The following is a 26,800-nucleotide window of genomic DNA, read 5'->3' as shown; positions in this document are numbered from 1 at the left end:
AATATATTTAAACTGTTTATAAGTAGAATTGCAAGCTCCTCAGCACGCAGAACTAGCTTAAATTGAAAAGATCAACGGTGCATACTACATGCCCAAACTAATTAACTTTGGCCAACCGTTCGAGCTTGATGTTCAATTTCAGTCCGACATCCTGGCATATTGGGTATGTCACTCAAAGCATGTTCTTCAGTTCGTAAACGAGGTGGGCCAGCTCTTGCTCAGTCAAAGCACGTGTTTGAGCTTGCACGCGGGCATTCATCTCGTCCAGGGTAGCCTGAATGAAATCGTGCAGCGCGTTGGAAACGATGTTTGTGATGGTGTTGTTGAAAATAGTTGTGATGATTCCAACGAAGATATTGGACATCCAGTCAAGTAGAATGTTGCCACGGAATCGGATGTTCAAGTTGCTGCCGAAAGAAAATAGAGAGAAACAAAAATGAAATAAAAAGATCTAAGAGAAGATGAAAATTTCCACTTTGGAACTAAATCAAATCTACTCAGGGAAATGACGAGATAAACTTCCAACCCTTCTTGAGCATACAGGAAACTGAAATCCCAGACGGGAAATAAGTGTTGCTGTGTGCGCTGGATGATGAGAAACGAACCATATCCTTGCCTTCAGCACCTCGCTTTGACGTGCTCTAATAAAATGACACCAGATATCGTTCATACCGACAGACTCAGTATTGAGTTGAAAGTGAAAATTATCAGGCAAACGAGCGAAGAAAACTTTTATCATAACACTCTTTTCGTCTGTCCCGCCATCCCAAGAGGTTTTCCTGCTGTGGCCAACTAAACATTTGGTGTAGTTCACAAACCCCCAGAGCATAAGTATGTATGTGTATATACCCGATTTTCTATAGCTGCACGTGGAGTCATATGTTGTGGCTGGGGCTGTGTATGTTGAGCGTTTTGGGATAAAAAGTTGGCGTCCAACTATGCGATGCCGGACCACCATGTACTCACTTCACTGACAACTGGCTGCTGATGGGTGTTTTTATGAAACGGACCCGGGTCGTAAAAACGTTGTTATCGTTTTCGGAGGTCGTCGGACCAGTATCACGAAAATGTATTTAACACGTCTACTGTACGTGGAAGCCAGGGTGCTCCGGGAGCAAAAATAAGTCTACGCTAGGAATATCTGCCGTTTGTGGGGTAGGCACAGACAAACACTGCCGGCCACACCACCATGGGAAAAGTCAGTGCGAATGAAACAAAGTTTCCGCACGGATAAACGTCAATTGCCCATGCAGGGAAATTGATTCTCTTTCCCTCGACTGAATGGTGAAGATTATTCAATTGCACATGAGATTAACGGATTTTGAGAGGTAATGAGTTTCAAACTAAAGCAATCACCGTGCAAAGAGCAAACTATATTATCAGTAACAAACTGTTTTGCGTTGTTTTTCTTCTTATAGGAATAGATATCAGCTCTAGACTATCAAAATAGTTATCAAGTAGGTAATTCCTAAATTTTTGTCTGTGCGCCGGGTTTAATATGACCCCAGGCCATTTTGAACAGCAGCCATTTTTTTTAGTTCAGTAAAAGCTTTTTATTATTATTTGACCAATTCCTGATTTCATGGGCTTTTCAAATGAAATGGTCTTTTCTTTTTCCTTTGATAATAAGCACTTAAAAAGCACGCCATAGTTCCAATAGCAATCCTGTTTATTTGCGATAGTTTTTAAGCTACAAATAGTTGGCTGTCATACCTGGCGCACCACGCCCTCCTATGGAGTATCAAATCCGTCAACCACCAGAGGGCTATCGCTTGAATCAGAAGTAAATAGGTTTTGATCGTTTTTCGGAGCTAATCATATTCTTTACGCTCCAATCGAACTGCGACAATAATTCAACTGCTCAGCGAAGTACAGTGAAATCAAATCACTTTTGCTGATTCTTCCTTCCAACGTCTGTGAAGATGGCCTCGTGAGAAAACGAAGATCTACTTAGGGGTTGCGGTAGAGAACCTGCCGGATCTGGCCGGAACGCATGTAATTTCTACACCCAAAAAACAAATCTGACAATTATTGTATAAGATCTGGGCATATACAATTCTGTAAATATTGTATTAAAATAATACAAATCTGTATTATTTTAATACAATAATTGTATTGAAATAATACAGATTTTGTATATGACGAATTTCGCGCCAACTCGACCAGCGGTTGGCAGCACCATCTCAGAATCGAATGAAACTTGGTGGGCATAAAGATATGGTATTTCTAAGCCACTCTGCATACTTAGTTTTTCAAAAATTGTCAAGAGTAACATTTGATGAGGGCCTATTTTTTTTCATTGATTTTTAAAAAATCGATGTAACTCTTAAATGACAAGACCTACAAAAAAGTGATGTATGGCGGACTGTCGTGAAATTCCCTGAAATTCCCGGAAAAATATCCAAAAAATAAAAAACCGATTTCTACACTGAAAAAAATTAGTTTTAAAATTTAAAATCGATATTAAAAAAAAACCTCATCTCAGAAATCGATGAATTTTTTTCTGCGGATAGGTATTTCAATTATCTAACTTTTCTGGGAATAATGTTCCTGTGACATATTTAAGGAAAAAAAAATTTTCTAACAAAAACTTTTTCATGTCCATATTGAGTGAAAATTTATCAGCGTGTTTTATGCATACAGCGCCAAATATAGGTTCAGCAGCCTATCATCAACCAACGACACATTTTGGACGTTTAAAAATTTGTTTAGGAAGCAATTTCTATAACATTAATGTGGACCAACATTTGAAAAGGGCGTATATTTTCCTAGATTTCTTATATCAATGTTACACACAAATTACCAGATTTACAAAATTGTGATGTTTGATGGACTATTGCAAATTTGTCTGAACTGTAAAATCTGAAACATAAAAGAGCGTTTCGTTCACCGAGAAAATAAATCAATGAATGTAAAGATTAAAATTGGTTCATCAAAAAAAAACTCATTAATTTGTAAATTTACTCGAACAATTTGAAGACATTTGGGTCTTCATCTGAGTTGGAACATTTTTAGCCAGGATTTTATTATGAGCGATTGGTATAAAATAATGAAACTTTTGTGTGCCAGTTATAGTTTTTACTTTTTTGAATAGTTCATCAAACTCTTCTGCCATTGTTGAGTATTGCTCATTCGAGATATAACAGAAATGTAATTTATAGAGATATTTTTGTCTGATTGTGTTACTGCCCATTCGTACAACTCCCGAGGAGTCTTAATAGTATTTCCATAATCTTTGGCAAGACTTGCTCGTTTTGCCATTCGTTTCAGAAAGCCACCAATAGCTTCGCAAGGGCCTTTTCCGTGCGATGTTGCAAAAAAGTGCCATTTTGCTTCTAAGCCATGTTTTGAATTGAAATTACACATTAATTTCGTAACGTGAAAATCGACCATTTCCAACCCTATCCTCCAACCCTGCTTCAAACTTTTTTTATCAATCATTTTAAAATTGTGTATTGATTGTCACACTTATGTAATTCATGGATGTTCATTTAGGTAAGCAGAGTTTAGATTTAGTTAACAAGTTCAGCAAAACCAAATTGTAAGTAGTGACCATGGCGTCCCCTTCTAGCTTTCAGAAGAAAACTACCAAATTATCTTTAAATTTTCAACATTCAGATAATTTTAAATTTTTGACATTTTTAACATTATTTTAGATGGCTCGGAGATCCATAGTATTACATACCAACCGTCTATGATCGGCGAATTGAGGTGATGTCTGTGTTTTTGAGAGCACAAAATCTAACCCATTTTGCGGTACTTATCCTTATCCTAATTTGCTTCCAACTGGTTGCATTTAGTGGGAAATCCTGTTTCCTATTGAAGCATATTGTTTTGTATTGATAATTTCATTTATCGGACATTGGACTCAAAAGAAATAAAGGCAAACATACTATTTTCTGTACAAAAAACTTAAATAGTCTAGCTATTTTATTGGCACCTATTCTCAACCATCAAATTGTAATGCATCAAGACTGAATCGGACTATAGACTCAAAAGTTTTGGCAAAAATACTATTTTTCCATATTACACCAGAAAGTCACCGATACCGCTAGGTGGATTAATCAATGTTTTTGTCCAATAAATTCTGACTACACCACTGCAAATAAAATAAAACATAAGTTTTTTGTTATTTGATTTTTTTTTGTGGTGATTCGATTATTCAGAGTGAAAATAAAATCGATACTCCAGATAATCGAGTCCGACCTGTATTACAATTAAATATCACTTCATTTTCGTTTCGGCAACATTTGCCCGTTTTCAAAGCAATCATTTGTTTTTCTTTTGTAAACTCTATTGTTTTTAAGTTACTTCGATACAAAAAGTCAAAGAAAATATAAACCCTTTTCAAATGTTGTTCCACAAATATGTTAGATTATGCTAAATTGCTCCCTAAACAATTTTTTATACGTCCAAAATGTGTCGTTGGTTGATGATAGGCTGCTGAACTTATATTTGGCGCTGTAGGCATAAAACACGCTGATAAATTTTTACTCAATATGGACACGGAAAAAGTTTTTGTTAGAAAAACTTTTTTTCCTTAAATATGTCACAGGAACATTATTCCTAGAAAAGTTAGATAATTGAAATACCTACCTGCAGAAAAAATTTCATAGATTTCTGAGATGAGGTTTTTTTGTAATATCGATTTTAATTTTTAAAACTAATTTTTTTCAGTGTAGAAATCGGTTTATTATTTTTTGGATATTTTTCCAAAAACTTCAGGGAATTTCACGACAGTCCGCCATACAACACTTTTTTGTAGATCTTGTCATTTTAGATTTACATCGATTTTTTCAAAATCAATGAAAAAAATAGGTCCTTATCAAATGTTACTCTTGACAATTTTTGAAAAACTAAGTATCTAAAGAATATGGAGAACATTACCAGTCTCTGTTCGATCCTGAAGAAGTTTCCAAACTTTTTTAAGAGTGGAGATCAGGGTTTGAATCCAAAGGAGAATACCATGAGAGACGTTTTTCGGTAGCTGTTACGATAATGAACTGATTCGGAGGGCTACAACCCATGATAAATTTCTTTTAATAAGCCCCAATTGCGGGAGGCACCTTCTCACTCTTTACCTCTCTCTTCTTATATTTCATTTACCACTTCTTGCTTCCCACTCTTTACTTCTCACTTGTCACTAGTCAATTCTTCAATTCCACTTCATGCGATTCCCCACATCTCAATTCTCACTACTAGGCGTACCAGGTCAAGTTTTATTAACAATTTCGAGTGTATCATCTTACCGTTGTCTTTCTGTACAATAACTTACCCGATATTAGTCAGCCGGAAATCGTCCAAGTAAATGAAGAAATTCGACAAATCGATAGCAAACTCGAATTGGAACGTCATGGTTGCAATGTCAACATCAACCCATCCAGTTGGACCCAGATCCATAATGTGGGCAGAGTAGTCATAAGTAAACTGTGGAAATAAAATTAAAATGTTAGGTTGGATGAATTCTAAACTGGGAAAACTGTCAATTTGGCATTTGATTTTTTTTTTTCGAACCATACAAACTAATTTCCAAACTTAATTTCAAAAAAGCTTTTTTGAACGCCACTATCCCCAAAGTATATGTACAAGCAAGTACACTTCACATTTAATTTTCAAAGCCAGAGTTATTGCTCTTTGAATTGGCCCTAACGAAAGCGAAAAAACAAAGTGCGGGCCGGGTGATGCTTTTTTATTTCGGCATGGCAAGGATTTTAAAATGCTTTTCAAAACGTTAAAACACATTTTAGCCAAAAAATAGTATGATTTTTTGTTTTAGTTTTTTTACTTCTAGATTAACAATTATTTTGACACGTGTAGATGAATAGGCTAACATGTAATTTTTCAAAATTCAAGATTTTAATATATCACAGCTAATAAAATTTTAGAAGCATTTTAAAATATATTTCCTATATTTACTTCACCATGCTCAAATGCAGTGATTTCACGCACACGTCTGTCTCCACTAGATGGCAGCAACGCGGCTTCGTCAAAGCGAATGCATAACACGTACCTTCATCAATAACAATCAATACCAAAAATTTGGTGTGCAAATTGCTCAGTTTCTCATTTTTGTAATTTCTTCAGCCGTGAGCACGTGGAGTTATAATAAAAGCGACACAAATTAGGACAAAATTGTTTGTATGATGAATATTATTAATACCCAAGTTCCCGAGTTAGTTCTGGCATTGATACATTACTCCGTTATGAACTTGAACATACGAGGTAAAATACCAAAGAAAAAATACTAAACATTGATATGCGAAATACTTTTGGCATAACATACTCTGTTATTACACGATACCCGATATAGTTGTCTTACCAAATGCATAACAAATTTTTATTCGTTTAGTATTGAAATTTCTAAGCATTTATGCCTAAAGTATTGTGCATATTAATTTTTAGTATTTATAGTATTGGGTGTTTTACTTCTTATACACACCAAGTTCATACCAAATTCTGTTATCGAGGTCGCCGCTCAGATATATACCATATTTGTCAGTTTTGAGTTTTTTCACACCAACGGCTTCTATTTGCAAAGATCTTTTTGATTTTTGATTTTTGTCAACTAAATCTGGAGAAATGCACATTTTAATTTCTGGTATATATCGCAACGGTCATTTCGTTGCCAGAAAAATGGTACATGAACAGTACAACTCATTAAAATCAACTTATTTAAAAGAAAAATCACCAACATTTGGGTTTCTGCAACAGATTTGAACCTTATTTTGAATTTCAAGATGGTTTATTGCTGATTAGAATGATTTCATAAATGCATATGTGTCACCTTTACTGGCAAGGATTTTCTGTTTCTGTTGCATTTTGTTTCTAAATTTAATAGTACATATTATGATTTTTTGTTCAAATGAACTTGAAATTTGTCAATAAACTTCACATATTTCTCACTACTATTATTGGACACATCGGTCAAAACTTGTTGGTGCAGTTGAGTTGCAGAAAATAGAAAATTCGATTTTATTATTGGAAGTTTTTGGGAAAATGCGTCTCCTGTAAAATTTACTCAACTTGACATGTACCACTTTCGCTGGCACCGGTGTTCATATAATAGAATACATTGTTTAAGGAACCAAAAATTAAAGCCGGAGCACATTATATGTGAGTGTTCAATGATAGAGGTTTAACATTTAATCATTTCTCCACTATCGCGAAATAGAACACAAAACAAACACCATCGATTGCGTCAACAATCTGTTAAGGGATTGACAACCGGGCTTTACGAGAGCATCATACCAATTATCAACGCATTCAATTGCAAAACATATACGTCTTGAAATGTGTACTGCGTTAATCCCAAACAAGTGATGAATGGTGCAAAATGCCAACTGTTGTGTTATACCTAATTCTCTCAGTATATTTTGCTCAGAAGTTTAACGGCATTTCCACGTTAAACACATGTTTAAATCTCAGGCAACGGTTTTCACTAATGTATTTACTCACAAAAGTAATGGATATTCTTAAGCATGGTAACGGAAAGGCATCTGGAGTATATTTATGTTGGGAGCTTGTCTCTGCCCTTGTGCACCGGCAGCGAAACCAGCCAACGAGAGCAAAAGCCGAGGAGAAAAAGTTTTCATGACTTTGTTTCCCTCGTTCGGATAAATCGCTGCTAGGCTTTTTGCTCAGCTTTGAATAAGTTACAAGATTTGACTGTGAACATGTGTGGAAAAATAAAGTCAAAGGATCGCTATCTCCAAAGTAGCAAACATTGGGCCCCGGCACAGCTCCTTGTACGGAAAAGTTATTTATTAAGCTTCTTGAATAATTTATTTGCTGAGCAAGAAGCGAGTTAAATAGAAAAAGTCTACTAAATTACCGGAGAAATTACGTCACAATAAAAACGAACCAGTTCGGGCAGCAAATTGATGCCAGCATTATACACAAAAATACATTGCGCTGGGATACTGCGATGTTGTTGGTTGTACGGAGTAAAAAGTTTTTTTATTTGCGTTTATTTTCCTATTTCGGCCAGTCTTTTTACGAGTGACAACCACCGACGCCAAGAAGACGACTCCCACACCTGAATGCTATATATCGTGCCGAGTTCCGGTGCCTGAGGCCTTACTACTTTCGTTACGAAGGAAAGCGAGAGCAGACATTTTCCGTCTTAGAAAATTCCAACGGCACCGACTGGGATCGAACCCAGGCCCGCTGGTGGGGTAAGAACCAAGCCCACTGGCGTGCGAGGCGGACATGCTTACCACTCAACCACCGGCAATGACCATAAAACATTTATAGCTATATCCTTGGGCGATTTCAACCTCCCGAATCTGGGGTGGAAGTATGATGATGAGGTGAATGGTTACATTTCGTCCAACATCAAATATTTGTTGAATATTAATTGATACCACTTGATACCACTAAGGGACCTGGGATGCACAATATGCCACCATCATTCCTCATAAACTGCTCCGCTTCACTTGCAAAGCCTTTTTTTGTTGTTTAATCAATCGTTACTGGAAAAAACTTTTCCACAGGCATGACAAACAGCTTCCGCAGTTCCCATTCACAAATCCGGTAATTCAACCAAGTGTTCTGCTATCGTGGTGTTTCCATCCTGTGTTTGAAGCTTTGAGAAGTGCTTGAGAAGTTGATACATAATGTTCTATAAACTGAGGCATTGCCTAATATATACGACTAGTTTATTTGTGGACGCAGTTACTGCTGTAGCGCCCGTGGCAAGTGTTTTTTTTTTTCAAGGTCCATTAACTCATGAATTCAAAAAAAATTCAACGTCTGTTGTCTGTGATTTTTTCATCAAATGTTGTGTCTGGTTATCTAAGGTTATCACTGGTTATGTTTTCTGCATCTGATAGTAAAAAAGAATTGAAGTGTCAAATATTTTATTTTTTGTGAGAATTTCCCCGCGTGCTGCGTCTGGTCACCGGACAGACACACAGGGCTATTATATATAGTATTCTCACCATGGGTTCATGAAGAATCGATTAACAACGACCAATCCATCCATATATATTGTGCTAAAATTAATAAATAGATTCAGAAAAGGGGCTGTCAAAAACCGAATCAAAGTTATTATTCACGAAGGTATATTACGTTTATAAGTTGATAAAAAAGATCAAGAAATACTTGAATCTAACGTAATGTAAATAAAATATGTTTGATACTTGTCATAAGATGAGCTAGATTTTATTTATTTATTTTCAAACTACGGCCGGAGCCCTAGTAGCATTTTGGTTTTATACTGGTTTTATAACACTCTTGTAGAGTGAATTAGGACCTTCTAGAGCGTTATGAAACTTAAAATGTTACTTGGAAGTGGCCTGTGCAGTGCATAAAAGTCTTCTCAATACAGCTCGGTCCATGGCTGCACGTCGCCAACCACGAAGTCTGCGGAGGGTTCGCAAATCGTCCTCCACTTGATCGATCCCCCTTGCTCGCTGTGCACCTCGCCTTCTCGCTCCCGTCGGATCGTTGTTAAGAATCATTTTAACTTGATTACTGTTCGACATTCTGGCTACGTGCCCGGCCCACCGCAGTCGTCCAATTTTTGCGGTGTGAACGATGGATGGTTCTTCCAACAGCTGATGCAACAAATGGTTCATTCGCCTCTTCCACGTACCGTCTGCCATCTGCACCCCCCATAGATGGTACGCAGCACTTTCCTTTCGAAAACTCCAAGTGCGCGTTGGTCCTTCACGAGCATCGTCCAGGTCTCGTGTCCGTAGAGGACTACCGGTCTAATGAGCGTTTTGTAGATTGTCAGTTTGGTACGGCGGCAAACTCTATTCGATCTTGCGGAGTCCAAAGTATGTACGATTTCCATCCACTATGCGTCTCCGAATTTCTCTGCTGGTATCATTTTCGGCAGTCACCAGTGAGCCCAAGTACACAAATTCTTCTACCACCTCGATTTCGTCACCACCGATGCAAACTCGCGGTGGGTGGCTCACATTGTCTTCTCTTGAACCTCTTCCGATCATGTACTTCGTCTTCGACGTGTTGATGACTAGTCCGATCCGCTTGGCTTCCCTCTTCAGTCTGATGTGACTTCCTCCATTTTCTTACGTGCCATAATATCTATGTAGTCGGCGAAGCCAAATAGCTGGACGGACTTATTGAAAATTGTACCACTCGTGTTAATCCCTGCTCTTCGTATTACCCCTTCCAATGCAATGTTGAATAGCTGTCACGAAAGACCATCACCTTGCCGTAACCCTCTGCGGGTTTCGAAGTGACTCGAGAATGCCTCTGAAACTCGAACTACGCACATCATCCGATCCATCGTCACTTTGATCAACCGTGTCAGTTTATCCGGAAATCCGTGTTCGTGCATTAGTTGCCATATCTGGCCCCGATTGATTGTATCATATGCGGCTTTGAAGTCGATGAATAGATGATGTGTGGGCACGTTGTATTTGCGGCATTTCTGTAGTACTTGGGGAATGGCGAACACCTGGTCCGTGGTGGAGCGTTCGCCCATAAAACCCGCCTGGTACTGCCCCACGAACTCCCTTGCAATTGGTGCTAGTCGAAGGCGTAAAATTTGGGAGAGTACCTTGTAGGCGGCGTTTAGCAATGTGATTGCGCGGTAGTTACTACAATCCAGCTTATCGCCCTTTTTGTAGATGGGACACACGACATCTTTCATCCACTCCTGCGGCAAAACTTCCTCCTCCCAAATCTTGGTAATGACCCAGTGCAGCGCTCTAGCCAGTGCCTCACCACCGTGTTTAAATAGCTCTCCTGGTAGTTGGTCAACCCCGGGGGCTTTGTTGTTCTCAGCCGGAGATCCGGAGCCGGTAGAATTATGTCCTGCGTGCGTTCCCCCAGGCCCATCACCATACCGCCATCTTCGTCTGCCACATCGCCATTCAGGTGCTCTTCGTAGTGCTGCCGCCACCTTTGGATCACCTCACGCTCGTTCGTAAGAAGGTTCCCGTTTATGTCCTTACACATATCAGGCTGTGGCACGTGGCCCTTACGTGAACGGTTCAACTTCACATAGAATTTTCGTGTGTTATTAGCGCGGTACAGTTGCTCCGTCTCTTCACGGTCTCGATCTTCCTGCTGGCGCTTTTTCCTCCGGAAAATCGAGTTTTGTCTATTCCTCGTATGTTTATATCGTGCCTCGTTCGCCATCGTGCGGTGTTGCAGCAATCTCGCCCATGCTGCATACTTCTCTTCTACTAACTGCTTACATTCGCCGTCATACCAGTCGTTTCTCTGATCCGGGGGCACCGTGCCAAGTGCAGCGGTTTGCGGTGCTTCCAATGGCGGATTGAATATCTCTCCAGCCATCTTCAAGAGACGCTGCGCCTAGCTGCTCTTCCGTTGGGAGTGCCACTTCCAGCTGCTGCGCGTATTCTTGGGCTAGTCTACCGTCTTGTAGCCGCGGCGTCCGACTTCGACGCGTGTTGTACACCGTCGAGAGTTTTAAGCGCAGGCATACTGCAACGAGGTAGTGGTCGGATTCAATATTCGCACTGCGGTAAGTGCGTACGTTCGTGATGTCGGAGAAGAATTTACCGTCGATTAGAACGTGGTCGATTTGGTTTTCCGTTACTTGATTAGGTGATTTCCATGTGGCCTTGTGGATATTCTTGCGGGGGAAGAAAGTGCTTCGGACTACCATGCCGCGGGAGGCTGCAAAGTTTATGCATCGTTGGCCGTTGTCGTTCGATACGGTATGCAGACTATCCGGTCCGATGACCGGTCTATACATTTCCTCCCTTCCTACCTGAGCGTTCATGTCACCGATGACGATTTTGACGTCCCGCAGTGGGCATCCATCGTATGTCTGCTACAGCTGTGCGTAGAACGCTTCTTTCTCGTCGTCGGGTCTCCCTTCGTGTGGGCAGTGCACGTTGATGATGCTGTAGTTGAAGAAACGGCCTTTAATCCTCAGCTTGCACATTCTTGGGTTGATTGGCTGCCACCCAATCACGCGTTGGTGCATCTTACCCAGCACTATAAAGCCGGTTCCCAGCTCGTTGGTGGTGCCACAGCTTTGGTAGAAGGTAGCCGCTCGATGCCCGCTTTTCCACACTTTCTTTCCTGTCCAGCAAATCTCCTGCAGCGCCACGACGTCGAAGTTGCGGGGATGTAATTCATCGTAGATCATCCTGTCGCAACCTGCGAAACCTAGCGACTTGCAGTTCCATGTTCCAAGCTTTCAATCGTGTTCCATTATTCGTCGCCTAGGTCTTTGCCGATTATATCGAATCGCATTATCTCTTATATTGTTCGTATATATTGATTTTCCAGGCGGCTTTTTGGGCCTAAGCAAACCTCCTGTCTCGTCGGAGGGCCATCGTGTCAGGGCTGTTTAGCGTCCAACCTAACACCAGGACTTGAGCTTGTGCGCTTTGAGCGGCACACGGTCGCTTTGGTGGGGCCTACTTGCGGATACAAATTGCTGAAACCTCCGGTAAAAAAAAGTTTGTAGCTTTCCATTTGTATACAAATGTTGGCATAAGATTAACTAGGGACAAAGTTATAGACCAAAGACAAAAAGGTACCCACAACCGAAACTCTTCCCCTACTATGTAATTTTTTTCTGCTGTGGGTTTTGAATGTGTCATTAAGCCCCATACAATTTTTACTGTGAAATTGTTTTTCACCTCACAAAACATATAACTTTACTTGCAAAGAAGAATGTTTGTATTTTATTGAGAAAACTGATTATTAAATGAATCAATTACGCTATTAGAGACATTTTTCAGTAATAGTATAATTGCTATCAGTTGTATGAACTAACGGATAAGTGTTGGATACTTACCCCAAGCTGTCTGATGTTAGCTCCAAGAACAACCCGCAGAACTTTTCTATCATAATGCATCATCGCAGTTCCACTACGAATCACACTTTGGATGGAATGAAAAACTCCATTCGTTAGTTCAATTTCTCCATGATAGGTGATAAGAATTGGTCTCTGAGTAGATTATGGAGAATAAAGCAAAATTGAATAAATAAAATGTTTATAGCAAAAAGCATGAAACCACTTACGTGTTCGAATCCTTCGACGAAATCCGGTAGATTTATGGGAAGGAAGTTCTGGTTCAACCACGGTCCAATTTGTATCATTATAATGTCCACATAGTTGTTCATGTTAGCAGACATGGGAGCTGACCGATCGCTGAAAAACTTAACTGTTTAACACTTACTTGGTAAAAACATTTGAGATTTAAAATTAGGCCATCGAATTTAGCTTGGCGCAACATAATAGATAGGATTAATATAACTCCATAAATTGTCACTCCAACATATCATATCACAGCAGATGACTTGAAAAATTTGTGTCTATGTCCTTGCACTCAATCCAGTCCCCACGTTTTCACACATGGCCATAAAATCGTCTACTTTCTTCCCGCATCGTTGAACTTCCCTAATCCATTAGTTTCAATTTCCCCGGCGTCAGGAAACCACGGCTCATCGCACATAATGAACATTGAAAAACTTACACTTCATTATCATCAAGCTTCGTCCCAACTGGTCCGGCCTGCGCTACGACGCTTGCCATCACTAACAGAAGAACCCCAAAGATTTGCATTGCTATCGATATTGGCTAACACGGTCACTAAATTGGTCTGAAACAGTATCCACATCATAAACTTGCATTTATAGATTTTAAATTACCAAAACAATGTGCCTATCTAAATCTCGAACGATAAGCTGCTCAAAATATGGGAAAGCAATTTTGATAAAGAGTATTATGACGGCTTGTGTTTTTAAATAAACTTTAATCTGAATTAAATCAGCATTGCCGAATTCGTGTCGAATTGTTATTCCAATGCATCATCATTTCGGGAACAACACAACACTTTGGTTCTCAAAATATCACAGGTCACAGGACAGTCAAAAAGTGTTTAGTGTGATTTAACAGAAATCCGACTAATAGCTCCTCGTTTGCTATGCGGTGCTACGGATGGAGTTAAGAATCTCACATTTCCACAAACGTGCCTTGTTTCCGATCGTAATCTGTTTTCATCGCCGTGGTCTTCACCGAATATGTGTGGGTCTGGCCCCAAAACGCCCCCCCAATGCAAAACGCCTTTTGTGGTTTCCCTCATATTTACCGTCATTAAGATGTCGGTAACAAAACTAGATCTAAAATTATGTAGGTTAGGCGAAAAAAGTTTCAAAATAGTGTATGGGAAGGTCGGAAAACCGAAAATTTCCACATTTTGAAGAAACATTGATTGATTGATCAAAGTTACCCCAAATTGAAAAATCATATAACTCAACAAAAAACATTTTTAGAGTTTAAAATTATCAAATGATCAAGAACAACAACCTTATACGTTCTACATGTAGCAGTACTCGTTTTAAAAATATGAAAAAAGCTATAATTTCACTTACGGGAGAAATATTTACAAAACAATTGAAAAAATGATCAATGTTCCCCTGGATTACGGTATACGGATAGCAAACAGCGCGGTGCATCGTTTCCGCCGCGTGTACTTTTGGGCAAATGCGTTAATATTGAAATAGGTACAGGGGGTACAGGCATAGGATTAATTATTTTTGAATGTTAATGAAATAGTTAAATACTTCAAAATGTAACATTAATTTTATTTTTGAAGTCAGCAAATTGTTTTCAATTAAAAAATATTTTGGCTGAGCATAATTATTCTCTTGGTTCTAGATAGGAACATATATATAATTACAACCAACAGTGGAGAGCACTCAAAATTATTAAAATAATCATTATTTATTCCATACACTAAACCAAACATACAGTTCTCTCCCCATCACATCAGTGATGGATGGATCCCAAAATGTAATAAGTTAACATAAGCTTAGGAATACTCATGAATTTTTCAACAATATCAATACACGTATACCGGAGGTGACACAGACGATTTGTGTATCGACGTGACCGCTGTTTTTGGCACGTAAAATTTAATCACATCCCTTCGTTAATTCCCTTTATGAATGTGTCTTCCAATGGAATAGTAAAGTTCTGCTGTTGCGAAGCTGATAAAATAGTAATAGTTTCATTGCTTTCAGTCCGTATTGCACGAAGTACTTCGGACAGCCACTGGAAACCGAACCGGACAGCAGCACACCATACCGGGTGCGAAGGACAACAAATACAGCAAACATGCGATCTACCACTGAACGTGTGAGCATGTTCAACAGCTCCGTATAACACCGAAACGAAAAACTCCCACCATTAATAAAGATTAGAAAGTAAATTTATTATCATTTTTATCAGTTTACCTATATTAAATTCTCCGCTTCATAGCTAGCTGCTGATGCTACGACCGCTGCTGCTAGTCTGGCCACCTGACTGTTCAGTGCTCGTTGCACGCTTGTTGAACCATAGTGAGCTCAATCTTTGCAAACTGTCCATCTCCGTGCTCGGAGGCTTGGGACGCTTAATGCTTGCCGCTGATTTTTACGGGAAAATTTTAGCCTGCTTAAATATTGAGAAATGGCAATTGATGGTGATGATGTTGAAAGAAAATGCACTTTTATTTACCACAGATTGATATAATGGTACGATCAGCAGTCAAAATTTGTCTGTTGTTAAATTAATTAATAGAAAACATGATGAACATCCAGTGTTGGAAAAAACGTATTCAAATCTCAATTATCGATGTCTTATACACAAGTTAATTTACTAGCGATTCTGCAGGAAGAACATCGCTCTTGAACTTTTCGGACAAAACCGCATCGTTTTGCTTATTCACCGAATAATTATTTCGTTGCAAAACACCCCAAAACCCAATAGGAGCGTATTTTAGGTTGAAATATAGACTTATTATCCATCCATCCCATTTGATGAGCGTAACTCCTCAGTGCCGTTTTGTGTACCGTGTAAGATTATTTTTCAATATTTTTAGTGAAGCGTCTTACTTATGACACGAGTTCACCATATGAAAATGAAGCTCTACAATAGGGTGGCTCAAATTAGTATGGGAAAAACTTTTTTCAATTTTTTAGATGGGCCGCTCTCTTATTCGGTTCTATTTGATGCCCTGATGCTCTGGACAAAATTTCAGCCAAATCGGTCAACGTTTGGGCGGTGCTAAACTCGTTGGAAGTTTATATGGAAAAATGTTTGCAGAAACATCCAAAAACAGTGATTTGCATTTGGACGGCACTATTTACGATCAAGAACCATGATACTCATTAAGATCTTGTAGAATTAAATACAGAATGTTATGCAGAAAACCGCGAGAAGATTAGAGTTTACCCGGCTAAGTTATTAGCATTTCTCTGAAGTGGGGTTTGAGCAAATTTCGTTTCTTTTACCTTTGAAAAGAAATAAATTCACCCCTACAACACTCCAGTAAAATACTAATATCTTTGCCTAATAAACTCTAATCTTCTCGCGGTTTTCAGCATAACATTCTGTATTTAATTCTACAAGATTTGAATGAGTATCATGGTTTTTGATCGTAAATAGTGCCGTCCAAATGCAAATCACTGTTTTTGGATGTTTCTGCATACATTTTTCCATATAAACTTCCAACGAGTTTAGCACCGCCCAAACGTTGACCGATTTGGCTGAAATTTTGTCCAGAGCATCAGGGCATCAAATAGAACCGAATAAGAGGGCGGCCCATCAAAAAATTTGAAAAAGTGTTTTTTGAGCCACCCTACTCTACATATACAGGGGATGGACAAAATAATTAGGATAGGCAAATGAGTAAAATTAGATGTGTTGTAACTATTTTAGTTATCATCCGATTTTGACAATTCAGGCATGCCTGAACTAGAAAATTAATGCAGTTTGACGATATGTCCATGGTACCGACTATGGCCACCGGATTCCGGAGATATTCCGGGTTTTTCGGAGGTAGGTTCAAAACCAAAATTGTGGTGGATATTAGGAGAAGTTGTGGTTAAAAATTGAACCATATTAGTAACCACAAATGAAGTAGGGCTCTTGCTGATTGGAACAATATATTGAGATTTGGAATCGGACCAGAATCAAATGAGATATGGCCATTTCTTTATAATCGGTTCCGATCGATACTTATCAAAGGAGTCATGCCACAAATTCATTTGAATCTCGCTTTTTGATAGATCGTCCACTATGATTTTATTCCAGAAGGCTTCTAGTGTGTGAAGAATGAAAAACCAATTGAATAAATGGATCCTGGAGTCGCTGGGATGTCCCCGGGGAACCTGTGAATGGGGAAATTTAAGTTTTAGCATCAAAATCAGTCGTTCGACGGCTTTTTTTTCATGGTTCGACCAGGAAGCGAAGTATGAATATAAAATGGTCCATTGACGGCTCTGACCGCTTCCAGCACCTACGGATTGGCCCCGGGGAACTTGTGGAAGGGGACATTTTAGTTTTACCACCAAAACCAGTCATTCGACGGCTCTTTTTTCATGGTTCGCGATCAAGAAGCGAAGTATGAATATAAAATGGGCCATTGACGGCTCTGACCACTTCCAGGATCTACGGATTGGCCCCGGAGAACTTGTGGAAGGGGACATTTTAGTTTTACCACCAAAACCAGTCGTTCGACGGCTCTATTTTCATGGTTTTCGATCAGGAAGCGAAGTATGAATATAAAATGGTCCATTGACGGCTCTAACCGCTTCCAGCACCTACGGATTGGCCCCCGGGAACTTGTGGAAGGGGATATTTTAATTTTACCACCAAAACCAGCCATTTGACAGCTCTTCATTCATGGTTATCGATCAGGAAGCGAAGTACGAAAATAAAATGGATCATTGACAGCTTTGACCGCTTCCAGGATCTACTGGTTGCCCCCGAGGAACCTGTGGAAGGGGACATTTTAGTTTTTACACCAAAATCAATCATTCGACAGCTCTTCTTTCATATAAGCAAAGTATGAATATAAAATGGTCCATTGATGACTCTGCCCGTTCTCAGGACCTACAGATTCCCTCCAGAAAACCAGTGGAAAGGAACATTTAAGTAGCAGCACCAAAACCAATAACTCGACTGCTTTTTTTTCGTGATTTTTGATCAGAAAGCGAAGTTTAGTATAAATTGAACCATTCCAAGACTTACGGATTGCCTTCGGGGTACTGTGGAAGGGCACATTTTAGTTTTAGCACCAAAACCAATCATTGGACGGCTCTTTTTTCATGGGTTTCAACAATGGGGGAACAAGAAATGGGCCATTGACGGCTCTGGCCGCTTTTTGGACCTACGGATAGCTCACGGGGAACCTGTGGAAGGGATTATTTTAGTTTTAACATCAAAACCAGTCATTCGACGGCTCTTTTTTACGGTTTTCGATCAGGAAGCGAAGTATTTTTTGCATTTGCATTTAGCAGTTCGCACAAATTCGTAGGTGGTACAAGCCAAGACTATTGTATGATAGTAGCATCACTTTCATCCGTTACCACAGATATTGATTTGGGACTAATCAGCATCTCTTAGATGGAAGCAATGTTCTTTCCAATAGTCGAGATCTGTCCTGGCCACGTCCTTGCGAATGCTGAGGAAGGGGAAGGATGGTTTGTTGGACACCTACTTAAGAAAGATGCAGAGAACTCTACGACCTCTCATAGATGCCACGGGAGGTTTTGGGATTGTGTAGAAGGTTATAACAGTAGGAATCGTTTTGGTATAACGTGAAACACAGAAAGAACTAAGATAGAAATACAAAGTAGGAAAGGGACGAGCCTGGAATTGAACCCATGACCTCCTGCTTATGAGGCAGAAGCGGTAGCCGCTAGACCACCGAGCTCGTCGTTTTCGATCAGGAAGCGAAGTATGGATATAAAATGGACCATTGACGGCTCTGACTACTCTCAGGAACTACTGATTGCCCCGGGGTTATTTGTGAAAATAAACGTTTTTCGATCAGGAAACGAGGTATAAATATGAAATGCCAGGATATTTTTTAAAATATTACCAGAATCTTTTTTTTTCAGTTTTATTACTGCCTACTTCATACTTCGCTTCCTGATCCAAAACCATGAAAATAGAGCCGTTGTATGACTAGTTTTGGTGCGAAAACTAAAATTTCCTCTTCCACAGGTTCCTTGGGCCAATCTGTAGGTCCAGAAAGCGGTCAGAGCCCTCAATGGTCACTTTTATATTCATTTCTCGATTCCTAATCGAAACCACTAGAAAAGAGCCGTCGAATGACTGGTTATGATGCTTAAAATAAAATGTCCCCTTCCACAGATTCCCCAGGGGCAATCCGTGGGTCCTGGAAGCGGTCAGAGCCGTCAATGGACTATTTTATATTCATACTTCGCTTCCTGATTGAAAATCGAATGATTGGTTTTAGTGCTAAAACTAAAATGTCCTCATTCACAGGTTCCTCGGGGGCAATCAGTAGGTCCTGGAAGCGGTCAGAGCGGTCAATGGTAATTTTTAATACACATTTCGCTTCCTGATCGAAATTCATGAAAGAAGAGCCTTCAAATGACTGGATTTGATGCTAAAACTAAAATGTCCCCTTCCACAGGTTCCCCGGGGCCAATCCGTAGGTCCTAGAAGAGGTCAGAGCCGACACTGGACAATTTTATATTCATACTTTGCTTCCTGATCGAAAACCATGAAAAAAGAGCCGTCGAATGACTGGTTTTAGTGCTGAAACTAAAATGTCCTATCCCACAGTTTCCCCGGGGCTAATCCGCAGGTCCAGAAGCGGTCAGAGCCGTCAATGGACCATTTTATATTCATACTTTGCTTCCTGATCGAAAACCATGAAAAACAGAGCCGTCGAATGACTGGTTTTGGTGCTAAAACTAAAATGTCCCCTTCCACAGGATCCCCGGGGCCAATCTGTAGATCCTGAAAGTGGTTAGAGCCGTCAATGGACCATTTTATATTCATACTTCGCTTCTTGATCGAAAACCATGAAAAAAGAACCATCGAATGACTGGTTTTGGTGCTAAAACTAAAATGTCCCCTTACGCAGGTTACTCGGGGCCAATCCGTAGATTCTGGAAGCGATCAGAGCCATCAATGAACCATTTTATATTCACACTTCGCTTCCTGATCAAAAACCATGGAAAAAGAGCCTTCGAATGACTGGTTTTGGTGCTAAAACTAAAATGTCCCCATTCACAGGTTCCCCGGGGACATCCCAGCGACTCCAGGATCCGTTTATTCAATTGGTTTTTCATTCTTGAGACATTAGAAGCCTTCTGGAATAACATCATAGTGGGTGATCTATCATAAAGCGAGATTCAAATGAATTTGTGGCCTGACCCCTTTGATAAGTATCGATCGGAACCGATTATAAAGAAATGGCCATATATCACTTGATTTTGGTCCGATTCCAAATCTCAATATATGGTTCCAATCAGCAAGAGCCCTACTTCATTTGTGGTTACTAATATTATTCAATTTTTAACCACAACTTCTCCTAATATCCACCACAAATTTACGGTTTTGAACCTACCTCCGAAAAACCCGGAATATCTCCGGAATCCGGTAGCCATAGTCGGTACCATGGACATATCGTCAAACTGCATTAATTTTCTAGTTCAGGCATGCCTGAATTGTCGAAATCCCGGAGGATCATAACCTTGTCGTAACCCTCTGTGCATTTTAAATGAATGTCCTCGAGAATGTCCCTGAAACTCGAACTACGCACATCACCCGATCCACCGTCGCCTTTACCTACAGTATCAGTTTATGCGGAAATCCGATGTTTGTATAATAGATGCCATAGCTGGTCTCGATCGATTGCGGCTTTGGAATTGATGAACAGATTGTGTGAGGGCACATTATTATTTATTTATTTATTTATTTAGACTATGGTCGAAATGGCTCAGTCCGTGGCTACACGTTGCCAACCACGCAGTCTACGGAAGGTCCGCAGGTTATCTTCCACCTGATTGATCCACCTTTCCAGCTGCGCACCTCGCCCTCTTGTGCCCGTCGGATCGTCGTCGAAAACCATTTTCACCGGGTTACCGGGCACATTGTATACGTGACATTTCCGCAACATCTGGCGTACGGTGGACACCTGGTCCAATTGGTGCTAGTTGACAGCATATGATTATGTGGTAGTTGCTGCAATCCAGCTTATCGCCCTTTTTATAGATGGGTCACACAATACCTTCCATTCACTCATGCGGGGGCAGAAGCTCCTTCTCTCAGATCAATGTTATCATCCAGTGCAGCGCTTTAGCCAGTGCCTCACCAACGTTTTCAAATAGCTCTCCTGTTAGCTGGTCAACCGAAGGGACTTTGTTATATCAAGCCGGCCAGTCTCCTCCTGGATTTCCTGGGGATCCGGAAAACTGACGTCCTGCACATGTGCTCCCAGTTTCGGCACCATACAGCCATCATTGTCTGCCACATCGCCATTCAGGTGCTGTCATAGTGCTGTCGCCATTTCTGGGTCATTTCACGCTCGTTCGTAAGAAGGTTCCCGTTTATACCCTTACACATATCAAGCTGAGGCAAGTGGCCCTTACGAGAACGGTTTCACTTCGCATAGAACTTTCGTACGTTATTAGCACGGTACAGTTGCTCCGTATCTTCCCGTCCCTATCCGCACAATCCAGCACGATTTGGTTGCAGCAACTCAAATGTGACTGAATTTGCCTATGGGTCACAGAACGGTTGCATATGGGTCACAGAACCTTGTGTGCTGCTCGGGGTCTCGGTCTTCCGAGACTGGCGCTTTTTCGTTTCTCCTCCAAACTCCACACATTAGCCGTCATACTAGTCGTTCCTCTGATCTGGAGGCTCGCACGAATCGAATAACTCACCAGTCTCTTCAAGAGAAGCTGCACCTAGCGTTCTAAGTCCCAACCGGCACTAGGTTTTGGATTGAAAACAGGATTGATGTTACCAACTATTATAATCATATTGTATAACATTATTGTATAATCCAGTTGGGAAATATATTAACGACAATACAATCGTGAGTTATGTCCCCACTGGGACATTGCCGCCTCGATGATTAGTATTCATTCAGTACTTCTATAGTCATTACCCGCAAGGTTTCTAAGCCAAGTTACCATTTTTGAATTCGTATATCATGAGGCTAACACGATGATACTTTTATCCCCAGGGAAGTCGAGACAATTTTCAAACCAAAAATTGCATAGACCTGCACTGGGAATCGAACCCAACCACCCTCAGTATGGCTTTATAAACGCTCTATCCTTTTTTGACAAACTTCGTGAAACTTTGGCCAGATCGATTCAATATTCCATTTGATGATCTTCTACAGCTACCTCAACTGGATAGTGGATAGAGGAATCCATTATAGGCTATACTTTTTATCGGAACTAAGGCTTTGTATACAAAGTATTAGTTTAAATACTCGACTACAACATCAACTACCAACTAATAATAATAATAATAATAATAATAAAATTCAATTACCCGTAAATAAACATACAACTACAAGTAAGCATAAACAATAAGAAACATTCGATGATATGAGAAAGAAATATACAGTTTTCCAAGCACAACAACACAATAATTGAGAAAATAGTGAAGCAACAACACAAAAGCAAATCATGTGTAGGCAAACCAGGATTTCGCTTCAACTTGGCTGTTTTTTTCCTATCACAATTTTCTGTACTATGAAGCACACAGAAGCCCACACAGTCTGCCGTCAAATCCGCACACGGCCTGGACAGACTGGGCACTCATCAATTATGCTGGCCGCACTTCTGCATGCTTATTTTGGTGCACATCACGGAACAGAGAGAAAAAATACGCACAAATCACCACCATCACTCGCCCTACTGCTAAGAGCAACAGCACCAGTTGGCAAAGATAGATGTTGCCAACGGGAGTATAAAAACTATTAGTTTGTATTTTTCTTGCTCATATTCAATGACGTTATTAGTAATGAAGTATAAAATATTACGGAAAGAAGGAGTCGTCTCTTTCCAGTCACAATCGATGAAGAATTGGCTAATAGCTATTCACTTGATCAATCCATCTGCTTGAATAAACACACATTTTCTCATTGTCCTCCAGCTACCCCCACACCAAAAAGAACAACCAAGTCCTACGGGAGTCGAGGCAATCACTGTATTTGATTACAAATCAAATTTCAATTAGAGTCGAAACTCAGTATTATTTTTAGTCCATGTTATCATGTCACATATATGGACATAATCTCAATTTCTCGAACTGAAACACTAAAACGAGTCACATGACAAACAAAGTGTAAAACGCCACATTTAAATGGAAATATGAACTGTTGCTAGAAAAAGTAGTACATGAACCATTTCCGTCAATTTAGAGTTTTTTTTACATAAAAAGCTTCTATTTGCAAAGATCTATTAAAAGAATAGCGTGGAAGTGATCGTTAATATAAGTGGAAAGACCTTATTATATATTCGAAACACACCCCTTTTAAACGCCACGTGGAACGCCAATGCTTTCCATAACTCTTGTTGTTCGTATCTGTCCTTTTCGTTTCAGTGAAAAATAGGGAAATGGTGGGATGATCTTCTTGTCAAGTCACATACACACAAACGATTCAGTAACAACGGACAACCACGACAGGCAGCCAAAATGGCCCGACTTCGATGAACTAGATGCATGCATCTATCTACGTACATAGGTATACCACGGTTCCACTGCTCTGTGTCCGAAACCAAATGTCAGTCAAAGTCGGACAAACAAATCAACTCGCATTCCATCTATCATCATAGTCATCTTCATCTGAGCCCCGAAGAGCATTCCAGCGTCATCGTTCTGTTAATCCTGCTTTTAGGCGGAGTGCTCTAAAACGATATCACTGCATCCGTTTTTTTCTGGTTTACTGGGACAGAACGTTTATTTTGTATCGACAAAAAAATCGTACAAGAAATATACGTCAATGAATTAGAGAACTTTAAAGTTGTTACAAATATATGTGAAATGGGATCCGCAACTCCTGAACTCCTCATCATAATACCTGGTTTGCAGTTCGTGTTTAAGTGAAAAAACGGCCTACTTTTCGATACCAAATGGGTGCTTCAATGGCAATTTATAAACTCAAATGAGTTGCATTAAATGCATTGTAACACTCATTCGGGTGTTATAATGGAAAACCAACATAAGAACAGTAGTGACATGACTACATTTCATTTAATTAGCTCTGCGTCGAAAATGAAATAGTTTGATGGACATGACATCAAAATTTTCCAAAGTCAAGTTCATCTATCGCTTCAAGGCTTGAGCTATGCAATATGGCACGATAAAATGGGATATTATTGTTCTCTGCAGCAACATGATTTATTGGTAAGATTAATTTATTTATTTAATTCGTCAACCGTCGTAGACTAGTACATATAAATATACATTTCCATTTCTTAATGCTAATATACATAGATTGTGAAATATTTATCATATATTCATAATAAAAAATTAACTAAAGGTTAAATAGGGCAGATAAAAAATGTTATATTTTTTGTCTTATATGCGATTTCGAATTCTATAAAAAAATGTTTTAAGATTCTCCCGAGACATTGTAAAGTCGATAGCTTCGTAGTGTTGATTGTAAATGTCCATTATTTGATTCAAAGGTCCAAATTTGGCATAGTTTGTTCGATGATAGTTTGTTATAAATAAGGTACGATTTCTAAGTTGCCGTGAAGGAACATAAAAGTTTAATTTTGATAAGATTTCAGATGAATCAACACGCGAAACGAAATCATTTACGAAGGAAACCATTGCTATTTCACGCCGCTCTTTCAAAGTCTGTATGTCAATGAGCATGCAGCGTGCTTTGTATGATGGGAGTTGAAATGATGTCCAGCCTAATTTACGAAGAGCAAATAGTAAAAATTGCTTTTGTGCAGATTCTAATCTCTCTTCGTGCGTAAATGAGAAAGGAGACCATACAATACTGCAATACAGTCCCATCCCGATTTTGGCAACACCCGTTTTTGGCAACATTTTCTTCTCGATTTTGGCAACAACCTCCAAAATTTTTGTTTTATTACTTTTTAGAGCTAAAACCTTTTTATTAATATGTAATGGGATAAACAAAACTAAAAGTGAATGGCATTAAGGTTTATATGCGTATTGTGGGCTCTGTACGAATAGTGGGCACTTTCACTGAAATAATAGACCACCACTCGTATTACCGCTCAATGCAAACAATGTCTATTGAAACTTTTCTGCTCTTTTTATTCACGTTTTCCATGTCCCTATTCACATTACCCTAATCTAACCAGCCCACCGTAGAATGTCGTATTTTTTGGCATCTCACTTATTTTGTCGTCGATAAGCTGACTCACACCGTTGTACATAGTACAACACCTATTAAGCGAAGCCCGCTGTATACATCACAATGCAACCGGTACTGCATGAGTGAACCAGGAACAAGCAACCCCCGTAGGTTTAATTGCTAGTGATTGGCACATTCGATTTTCTAAATGCGCTGTCTAGCCATCAAGTCGTTTTGCTCATTACGCGCCTCTTTTCTGGTATCAGCCGAGAAACTGTCATTTTAACATTTTATCCGTCTTTCTGCTGAATTCCCGTATAGAAAATAAACAACATTTTTATTTCAAAGAGTCTTTTTGTTGAAAATTTACGCAAATTTGTCTAGCGATTAATATCAGAACACTGTTGGCTTTTCCATTTTCCTGATGTGTCAATTGCATAACGAGCCTTTTGATTCCAGCATGTTTGTCAACAGTAATGGTAAGAGTTTGGTAACATGTAACCGTCAGGCTCTCGAGCAGGCATGGACTTAAATCAGAGCATGAGAAAAATTCGGGTTAATCTAAGCCTAGGTACTTGATGCTCTGCCGCGGGGCAAGTTATGAGCTTCCTAAGATCTTGCGTTGCTCATTGTTTATCACAGCAACGATCGCTCACTCGTTGTTGGCATCCATCTGAGTCAGGCAGTTCACTCATTGGCTATGGATGTAGCATAGATTACAATAGATCAATGGTCACAATGCTCACTCACACTTCCAATGCCTGCTTTCGAGTGTTCTGTTTGTGATACTTTCTGTGAAGTTCCCATGAGATCGCTGGTGCAATTCTAGCTGTTTCGATAGGCGAGTGATGCGCCACATATGGTTTTATTATTATTTATTCAGCCTAAGGCCGGAGTGGCCTCTGTGGTACATAACAGTCATCCACTGTTGTACGTTACCAGTCACGCAGTCTACGGAGGGTCCGTAAATCGTCTTCCACCTGATCGATCCACCTTGATCGCTGCACACCTCGCCTTCTTGTGCCTGTCAGATCGTTGTAGAGAACCATTTTTACTCCAAGTGCGCGTTGGTCCTCCACAAGCATTGTCCAGATCTCGTTGGTACGCTCCTGCCACGTTGCGTCTCCGAATTTGTCTGCTGATATCGTTACCGGAGGTCAAGCGAGCCCAAGTACACGAATTCTTCAACCACCTTGGTTTTGTCGAATAGCCGTTGTCTTCTCTTGAGCCTACTTCGTCTTCAACGTGTCAATAACTAGTCCGATCTGCTTTGCTTTCCTCTTTAGCCTGATGTAAGATTCTTCCATCTTTTCGAAGTTAGAATAATGAAAGTAGTGCATGGAGAACTGGAGTGCGATGACCAGCAGCGAGCACCAGTAGGTTGACTGCTATCGAGTGTCAGAGGTGGCATGCCGCAAATGGTCTTCCAGCTTCCACTTAGTCACACTATCACTCGTAGTGCGAGGTGCACACTGCACATAGTGCTCATGTATCAATCATTGCCGCCTGAAATATTCCTGGGTTGAGTGCTAGGAGACCGACTAGTGCAAAGTGATTTGGTTTTAGTGAGTCGATTGTAGTGAACCCATACTCACACTACATTGGACAGGCTTGACCAATGTGCAGAATGCAGATTACCATTGTCTAAAACAATGGAACGTCTTATACCTTGCGTTCGTTTTTTCAGCAAAAGCGAAAATTGTGCACAGAACTTTACTCTTAATCACAGCGAC

At 39.9% G+C, this 26,800-nt stretch overlaps 1 protein-coding gene across 2 annotated transcripts; it reads right to left on the bottom strand.

Moving 5' to 3' along the window:
• Positions 1 to 2: 2 nt before the first annotated feature.
• Positions 3 to 22,502, bottom strand: LOC134220975 (uncharacterized). Of its 2 annotated transcripts, XM_062700143.1 has the most exons (5): positions 22,277 to 22,502; positions 12,982 to 13,111; positions 12,755 to 12,907; positions 5,276 to 5,427; positions 3 to 407 (listed from the first exon to the last, which is right to left on the bottom strand). In XM_062700143.1, exons 1-5 carry the CDS (start codon positions 22,306 to 22,308, stop codon positions 173 to 175), a joined length of 702 nt encoding a protein of 233 aa, XP_062556127.1. In that variant the 5' UTR covers positions 22,309 to 22,502; the 3' UTR covers positions 3 to 172. The 2 variants fall into 2 exon arrangements, with proteins under 2 accessions (XP_062556127.1, XP_062556128.1); XM_062700144.1 differs by lacking the exon at positions 22,277 to 22,502 and having other exon boundaries at positions 12,982 to 13,165.
• Between the last annotated feature and the right edge of the window lie 4,298 nt (positions 22,503 to 26,800).

The sequence above is a fragment of the Armigeres subalbatus genome, chromosome 3 (genome assembly GCF_024139115.2).
Source record: "Armigeres subalbatus isolate Guangzhou_Male chromosome 3, GZ_Asu_2, whole genome shotgun sequence".
Lineage (NCBI taxonomy): Eukaryota > Metazoa > Arthropoda > Insecta > Diptera > Culicidae > Armigeres > Armigeres subalbatus.
This window is presented reverse-complemented; position numbering and strand designations above follow the sequence as displayed.